This window comes from Rhincodon typus, chromosome 38 (genome assembly GCF_021869965.1).
Source record: "Rhincodon typus isolate 14 chromosome 38, sRhiTyp1.1, whole genome shotgun sequence".
Taxonomy (NCBI): domain Eukaryota; kingdom Metazoa; phylum Chordata; class Chondrichthyes; order Orectolobiformes; family Rhincodontidae; genus Rhincodon; species Rhincodon typus.
The window spans coordinates 2,492,208-2,501,510 of NC_063369.1; the positions used below are offsets into that span (position 1 = coordinate 2,492,208).

A 9,303-nucleotide genomic window follows, 5' to 3' on the forward strand; every position below is an offset into this window, starting at 1 on the left:
TCAGTGCTGAGGGAATGGGCACTGTCGGAGGGTCAGTGCTGAGGGAGCGCTGCACTGTCCTTCTGCTCAGTTTTGACCTTGGTCCCGAGCTGCTGTCGTCATAGAACCATACAGCACAGAAACAGATCCTTTGGTCCAACCAGTCCATGCTGACCATAATCCCAAACTAAACTAGTCCCACCTGCCTGTTCCTGGCCAATATCCCTCCAAACCTTTTCTGTTCACAAACTTAAGCAAATGTCTTTGAAATGTTGTAATTGTGCCCACATCCACCACTTCCTCAGGAAGTTCATTCCACGTGTGAACCATCCTCTGTGTAAACAAATTTGCCTCTTGTGTCTTTTTTAAATCTCTCTCTGCTCACCATAAAAATGTGCCCCCTAGTCTTGAAATCCCCCAATCCTAGGTAAAAGACAACTACCATTAACCCTATCGAAACCTCTCATTATTCTATAAACTTCTCTAAGGCCCACCTCTCAACTGCATATGCTCCAGTGAAATAAGTCCCAGCATCTCCTGCATAATAATATCCTTCCTATAACCCTCAGAACCCTGGCCAATATTTATCTCTCAATCACCAACATAAAGTCAGAAGTCACATGAGCCCAGGTTATAGACCGAAAGGTTTATTTGAAATCACAAGCCTTTGGAGAGCAGCTTTGTCAGGTGAAATATCACTTTACCTGCTGAAGGAGCAGCGCTCTGAAAGCTTGAGGTTTCAAATAAACCTGTTGGTCTATAATTTGGTGTGATGTGACTTTCTGACTTTGTCCACCCCAGTCCGACACCAGCATCTCCACATCAACATCGTAAAGGCAGCTCTGTGCTCAAGGTCAGATTTTTGGGAATTCCCTGTGTCCAAATTCGCTGCTGCATTTCCTCAGCTACAACAGTAAGGAGGACCCCATTAATGCAAAGGCTTTGAAAAGTGCAAAACAAGTGAACATCACAGTTAAAGGGAGCAGGTCAGACAGTGCAGCTTTTTGCTGCTGGGCTTTCTGAGCTGAAATCTCTGGAGTCATGTTAGACTGCCAAAATGCACACAACAGGCAGGGCCCCACACTTTAATCACAAATTGTTAAAAGGCCCTTACAAGGTTAGCCATGTGGACCTCATAGAATAGGAGTCCCCTGATTGGGGCTGTTAACCTGGTCCAATCAGGGAGCCCTGTCTGACAGATATAAACAGGAGTGTCAGAGGGTCTGAAAGCTGGTGCTGAGGCAGCTGCACTAGTGTCAAGGACAGGCCACATGTAAACGAAGAGTGACTTAGTGTCTGGATACCAGCGTCTGTGGAATTATTTCAGCCTGATCGTAAAACAAGAACCACATGTCTTCCTTTGGCTAAACTGACCAAATAACCCAGCATAACAACATTGTGGTGTTTCTGAAGTTAGCCTGTTTCGAGAGCAGTTTGTATTGTGGCTCTGCGTTTGCTGAATGGAATGAATCGCTCGGCCTTGCTCAGAAGCGAGGGACTTTGGAACCAGGCTCAGTGTGAAGCAGGGAACCGGATGGGTCAGTGCCCCCTGTTCTCAGTGTAATGTAACCACACCGAGAGCTGTGAGTTGTTTTCCGTTTTGATGTAAATTAAACTGGGGTCATGAAAATAATTCTGAGAATGCTGCCAAGTTCAAATTCAGACGCTGCTGTCTGGCCTTAAATTTGACATAGTTGTTGTGAACACAGTGTGACAGTTATTACTGTGTGATCTTGACAGTGCCCCCTGTTCTATTTTTAAAACTTGTTTTATATTTGTCGATCTCACAGTTGGCCTTGTAGGACTTGCATTTCTGTGGAGCCTTTCAGAACTTCAGCACATCCCAAAGACTGGTGCAGCCAATGAAATGCTTTTATGGAATGTAGTTGTTGTACTGGGGCAGCCCGTTTGCACCGAGCATCATCCCAATACAAGCCAATCCAATTAGATATTGTGTTTTAAATCTTTTTTTGAGTGATGTGCAGTAACAGTATAATCTGAAAGGTTCAGTGTAACAGCACGGACATGAGTCTCACCTGGGCAGCTGGGAGTTTCAATTCAGTGATTAAACATTACCTGGGATGAGGAATTTTACTACAATGACAGGCTGTGTAAGCTGGGTCTGTATTGTCTGAATTTTTTTGATGAATGAGCAGTGATCTCAGTGAAATATTTGAGATTACTTGTTCAGGTCAGAACTGAGATGTTGCTTTCCCTCCGGTTGGGGAACCTCGAATAGAGATGAGGAGAAATTTCTTCAGTCAGTGGAATGTGAATTTTTGAGTTCCTCCAGCCCAGAGTGTTAGCCTTGCTTTAATGTTGAGTATGTCTCAGGCTGGGATCGACTGAGCTGAAACAAATAGACATCCTGATGTATTTGGCTGCTCTCTTTTCTGAAGAAACACCTGAAAAACTAACTCTGTTTTTCTCTCTCTGTGAATGCTGCCAGACCTGCTGAGTTTCTCCAGCATTCTCTGCGTCTGTTTCAGATTTCCAGCATCTGCAGGATTTCTTTTTTATTTACAGACAGATCTGAACCTGCCTCCTCCACACTATCAGGCTGTACATTCCAGATTAATTGCTCAATGGATGAAGATATTTCTTTCACTGTTTCTCTCCTTTCAGATACCCTCCAAGCTGCGAGGGATTTTCAGCGTTTTCTGTTTCCATTTTCATTTCCAGCATCTGCAGTGTTTTGCTTTTGACTTGTGTTGGTGAGTTTGCTTCCAACAGAGAATGCAACTGTCCCCTTTATCCAACCACCTGCCGCCCCCTATCCAGTCAGACACCCGCTAGTCGTCCCTCAACCCCAAGCCACCAGGATTGCTGTCAATGTATAGTTTTGAATTGGTAATTTGCAGCCAGAGCCCTGGGAACACAGTGAAACACCAACATTTCTGTCTTGAATCAATTAGATGGGAAACTGTGTGCTTCTTTTTCAAAGTCTACCATCCAGTCACCACTTCCATTTCATGGTAAACCCATTTCCTGAAGCCTGACTGATAATCATCATCAATGAGGAACTGAATGCCCTGTTCTCTGCCCTCACTCACTTTTTCCCTTCAGGGTTCTGGAATTCTCAGATAGTATGAACTACCGATGCTGGAGAATCTGAGATAACAAGCTGTAGAGCTGGATGAACACAGCAGGCCAAGCAGCATCAGAGGAGCAGGAAGGCTGATGTTTCAGGTCTGGACCCTTCTTCAGAAATGTGGGAGGGGAAGGGGGTTCTGAAATAAATAGGGAGAGAGATGGAGGCGGATAGAAGATGGATAGAGGAGAAGATAGGTGGAGAGGAGACAGACAGGTCAAAGAGGCGGGGATGGAGCCAGTAAAGATGAGTGTAGGTGGGGAGGTAGGGAGGGGATAGGTCAGTCCAGGGAGGACGGACGGATCAAGGGGGCAGGATGAGGTTAGTAGGTAGGAGATGGGGGTGGGGGTTGAGGTGGGAGGAGGGAATAGGTGGGAGGAAGGACAGGTTAGGGAGGCGGGGACGAGCTGGACTGGTTTTGGGATGGGGTTGGGGGACGGGAGATTTTGAAGCTTGTGAAATCCACATTGATACCATTGGGCTGCAGGGTTCCCAAGCGGAATATGAGGTGCTGTTCCTGCAACCTTCAGGTGGCATCGTTGTGGCACTGCAGGAGGCCCAGGATGGACATGTCGTCTGAGGAATGGGAGGGGGAGTTGAAATGGTTCGCGACTGGGAGGTGCAGTTGTTTAGTGCAAACCGAGCATAGGTGTTCTGCAAAGCGGTCCCCGAGCTTCCGCTTGGTTTCCCCGATGTAGAGGAGGCCACAACGGGTACAGCGGATGCAGTGTACCACATTAGCAGATGTGCAGGTGAACATCTGCTTGATGTGGAAAGTCTTCTTGGGGCCTGGGATGGGGGTGAGGGAGGAGGTGTGGGGACAGGTGTAGCACTTCCTGCGGTTGCAGGGAAAAGTGCCGGGTGTGGTGGAGCTGGAGGGGCGTGTGGAGCAGACAAGGGAGTCACGGAGAAAGTGGTCCCTCCGGAAAGCAGATAAAGGTGGGGAGGGAAAAATGTCTTTGGTGGTGGGGTCGGATTGCAGATGGCGGAAGTGTCGGAGGATGGTGCGTTGGATCCGTAGGTTGGTGGGGTGGTACGTGAGGACGAGGGGGATTCTGTTTTGGTTCTTATTGCGTGGACGGGGTGTGAGGGATGAGTTGCGGGAGATGTGGGAGACACGGTTGAGGGCGTTCTCGACCACTGAGGGGGGGAAGTTGTGGTCCTTGAAAAACGAGGACATCTAAGATGTATGGGAGTGGAATGCCTCATCCTGGGAGCAGATGCGGCGGAGGCGAAGGAATTGGGAATAGGGGATGGTATTTTTGCAGGAAGGTGGGTGAGAGGAGGTGTATTCTAGGTAGCTGTGGGAGTCGGTGGGCTTGAAATGGTTATCGGTTTCCAGGTGGTTGCCAGGGATGGAAACAAAGAGGTCTAGGAAGGAGAGAGGTATCGGAGATGGTCCAGGTGAACTTAAGGTTGGGGTGGAAGGTGTTAGTGAAGTGGATGAACTGTTCGAGCTCCTCGTGGGAGCATGAGGCAGCGCCGATACAGTCATCAATGTAACGGAGGAAGAGGTGGGGTTTAGGGCCGGTGTAGGTACGGAAGAGGGATTGTTCCACGTAACCTACAAAGAGGCAGGCGTAGCTTGGGCCCATGCGGGTACCCATGGCCACCCCCTTTGTCTGTAGGAAGTGGGAGGAATTGAAAATAGGAGAAGTTGTTAAGGGCGAGGACGAGTTCAGCTAAGTGGATGAGGGTGTCAGTGGAGGGGGACTGGTCGGGCCTGTGGGACAGGAAGAAGCAGAGGGCCTTTAGGCCATCTGTATGGGGAATGCAGGTGTATAGGGACTGGACGTCCATGGTAAAGATGAGGTGTTGGGGACCAGGGAATCAGAAGTTTTGGAGCAGGTGGAGGGCGTGGGTGGTGTCACGGACATAGGTGTGGAGTTCCTGGACCAGGGGGGAGAAAATGGAGTCAAGATAAGTGGAGTTCGGTGGGGCAGGAGCAGGCGGAGACAATTCTGGAATTCTCATGGGTTTTTTCGGTCAGGTTCAAATTGAAACTCTGTTTCAATTGAAACACCTACGATCCGACCCCACAACCAAAGAGATATTTCCCTCCCCACCCTATCTGCTTTTCGTAGAGACCGCTCTCTCCACAACTCCCTCATCTGCTCCACACTCCCCATTAATCCCACCACCCCCGGCACCTTTCCCTGCAACTGCTCCTACACCTCCCCCCTCACCTCCATTCAAGGTCCAAAGCAAATCTTTCATATCCGGTAGGGATTCACCTTCATATCCGTCAACTTGGTCTCCTGTATCCGCTGCTCCCAATGTGGCCTCCTGTACATTGGTGAGACCAAGCGGAGACTTGGAGACCGTTTTGTAAAGCATCTGCGCCCTGTGCACGACAAAGAACAACACCTTCCGGTCACCAACCATTTTAACTCCCCCCCTCCCACTCCCTGGGTGACATGTCCATCCTGGGCCTCCTCCAGTGTCACAATGATGCCACCCAGAAACTGGAGGAGCAGCATCTCATATTCCACCTTGGGAGCCTACAACCCAATGGTCTCAATGTGGACTCTACTAGTTTCAAAATCTCCCCACCCCCGGCCTCATCCCATGATCAACCCTCCCTCTCATCCTCACCTCCCTGACCTGACACAATCCATCCATCTTCTCTCCAACCTATCCGGCCCACCTATTCCACTGACTAATCCCCACAAACCCCTACCCGCATCCACCTAATACTATCCCACCTACCTTCCCCCAGCCCGACTCCTCCTCTCTCTATTTCCCAGCTCCCACCACCCCCTCCCCAGCCCTGATGAAGGATCCCGACCTGAAACGTTGACTGTCCTGCTCCCTTGATGCTGCCTGATCTGCTGTGCTCCTCCAGCTCCAACACTGTTATCGACTTTGTTGAATCCAATTGGTTTCTGCAAGAGCTCGGTCTCAGCAGAGTAACTGTGTCAAAGGTGAGGGTTATATTCCCTCCTTGGGTTTCTGTGAGTCTAACACTTGTCATTCTTATCCACAGGAGGTTGGAGTGCAGTGACAGATCCCAGTGAACACCTTCTCTTACACACCAACCCGTACACACACATATCCTTCAAACAACTGGAAACTGACATCTGGACTGGCTGAAGACAACTGAAAATGGCGGAGGGAGCTAAAACGTGGTCCAATGGTTCATTTGCTGACATCCAGAAGGCATTGCTGCCTCCAATATTTGGCATTGAGTTCATCTGCGCTTTTACTGTCAACTCCCTGGCTATCTGGTTCTTCCTGAGCCGAGTTAGAGTCTGGCACACTGGCATTATTTTTGCCTTTACCCTGGCTGTGAATGACCTGGTGTATGTCACTACCTTGCCTCTTCTGATTGTTTATTACGCCAACGATAAGGACTGGATCTTTGGGCAGGCGCTTTGTAAGATTGAACGGTTCCTGTTCACCTGTAACCTGTACGGGAGCACATTCCTGATCACCTCTATCAGCATTAACCGTTACCTGGGCATTGTACATCCCCTGTTTACCCACAAACACATCCAGCCCAAACATGCCAAGGTGGTCAGTCTGCTAGTTTGGGCTCTGTCCATAACCATAACCTCACCAACATTTGTCTTCTCCGAAGTGACAGTGACCAGGAACAGATCAGAGTGTTTGGGCTCCTCCAGCAATGAGCAGCTCCCTCAGTATTTCTCCTACAGCCTGTTCCTTGCAGTCTTTGGCTGTGCCCTGCCATTTGCAGTGACTTCCTTTTCCTACATTTGTATATTCTGGAAGGTCCACAGCAGCCAAAGTGTGGAAGGTTCAGACAGGAGGCAGGTGGCTCTCCTGGTCTGTGCTGTCATTGTGTTGTACGTTGTATCCTTCATCCCATTCACCATCCTGAGAAACGTCAACCTGTACCGTCGGTTACACAGGCTGGACATAGAAAAATCCAGGCCTATATACACCATCTACCAGGTCAGCAAGTGCCTGCTCACTCTCTCCATGTGTGTCCACCCCCTGGTATATGCTGCTGTCCTCAATAATGTCAGGGAGGTATGTCAGTGCTGCACGCGGCACCGCGTCAGCACCGAGGAAACGCAGTGCTAACCAGTTCCAGATCACTAGCCCCCATGGACCAATGTGTGCAATCATTATGCTTTCCCCAAAGCCTGCCCACCACCCACAAGTCAGGAGTGTGATGGAATACTCCCCACTTGCCTGGATGGGTGCTGCCCCAACAACACCCAAGAAGCTTGGCACAATCCAGTACAAAGCAGCCCGCTTGATTGGCATCACATCCACAAACATCCACTCCCTCCACCAGCAATGCTCAGTAGCAGCAGTGTGTACCATCTACAAGATGCACTGCAGAAATTCACCAAAGATCCTCTGATACCGGAGGGCTGCAACCACTCTGACACACCTTTGAAATACCCTAAAACAGCACCAATTGAAGGAGGCAGCTCATCACCACCTTCTCCAGGACAGTTAGCAATGGGCAATAAATGCTGGCCAGCCAGCAACACCCAGAGACCACAAATGAATAAAAAACAAATTCTTGGGGTGTTGAGGGTGGACATTTATTAGCCAGTCCTCCTCCTTCTGGATTCACATTCATTAGGTCATTAACTAGATTAATATGTGCTCATCTCACCTCACAACTATTTGCTTGGATATTTCTCCAGTCCTTAACATGATTACAGCCTCCCTGTGATTATCCAATTTCTAACAACATTTAAATAAAAAGGATTTTTTTTTAAAAATGGTCTGAATTAGTCCTTCTCATCACATCTCAACAGGACATGAATTGTACAGAACTTTATCTAAAATTCACCGAGCCTCACTATCAGAGTGTTACTTTGCAAATGGAATACAGTTTTAACCAATATACTTCAGGAGACAACAACAGAGTTCAAATGTACAATAATTAAATAACCTCCATCAATATATTGACAATTGTAAATTTTTCCTTTTAATTTACTAAATTGTGACTAAAGTATTTTATTGACAATGCCACCTCGTAGTGAAATATTTGATGTGCTCTCATTGTGCGAGATTCACTGTTCATATTCTTCTCAGACACATTCACTCCCACAGCCCCTGGACTGGGAGATTTCTCATTTCCTTCAGGTTTTTTCCAGCTCAGGCTATCGGCTAATGTCCGCTTCCTGATAGAACACACATAGCTTCTCTCCCAAACATCCCACATCCATCACAGTCGTACTTGGTTTCTTTTAATAAAAATAGGATCAAGAGTCGACTTCCTGACTTAATTGTTGAGTAACTCAGCAAAGGATTGGTCAATACAACATGGAATCTCTAATGGGGAAGAACGTTTGAATGGCAGGAATCAACTGTGTTAATGAGTGATTGTTTAAAAAAAACAATGGAACATTCCACTTGGGAAACTGTTCCACATTAAAAAGATGCAAAGACCAAGCCTGAAAACAGCTTGAAATAAAACCATGTGATCTGTCAAAACTAGTGAATATGCTGAGGGTGCAGAGGAACAATTAGAGACATGTCTGTGGGATTTTGAAGAAGGGTCACCAGACCCGAAATATTAACACTGATTTCTCTTCAGAGGTGCTGCCAGAACTCCTGAGCTTTTCCAACAATTTCTGTTTATGTTTGTAATTAGACACACAGTGCTCCCTCACTACTGACGCTCCGACAACGCGGCATTCCCTCAGCACTGACCCTCCAACAGTATGGCACTCCCTCAGCACTGACCCTCCGACAGTGCGGCGCACCCTCAGCACTGACCCTCCAACAGTATGGCACTCCCTCAGCACTGACCCTCCGACAGTACGGCACTCCCTCAGCACTGACCCTACAACAGTGCGGCGCTCCCTCAGCACTGACCCTCCGACAGTGTGGCGCTCCCTCAGTACTGACCCTCCGACAGTGCGGCGCTCCCTCAGCACTGACCCTCCGACAGTGTGGCGCTCCCTCAGTATTGACCCTCCGACAGTGCGGCGCTCCCTCAGTACTGACCCTCCGACAGTGCGGCGCTCCCTCAGCACTGACCCTCCAGCTGTCAGAATCAATTCTGGCTTGATTATCAATGCTGTGAATGTGACTATGTGACCATCATAATGTTTCCCAATGCAGACTGTGCCCACGAATGGTGACTCAACAACTCACAGGAACTGACTGCTCTGAGGCTGACAAACACATCCAATGACCGAATGACCAATGACCTGGCATCCAGTTAATCTTGAACAAACCGTCTGGATTAGTATCACTGATAGTAGGAACTGCAGATGCTGGAGAATCTGAGATAACAAGGT

At 48.4% G+C, this 9,303-nt stretch overlaps 1 protein-coding gene across 1 annotated transcript in view; it reads left to right on the forward strand.

The window, feature by feature from the left end:
• The window catches only part of LOC109926582, a 30,863-nt gene extending 23,631 nt beyond the window's left edge, over nt 1-7,232 (forward strand). Inside the window, exon 11 of the mRNA XM_048617792.1 lies at nt 6,166-7,232. Coding sequence (XP_048473749.1) covers nt 6,166-7,117 — 952 coding nt within the window. The 3' untranslated portion in view covers nt 7,118-7,232. The remainder of the gene's footprint in view (nt 1-6,165) is intronic.
• Nucleotides 7,233-9,303: the final 2,071 nt, after the last annotated feature.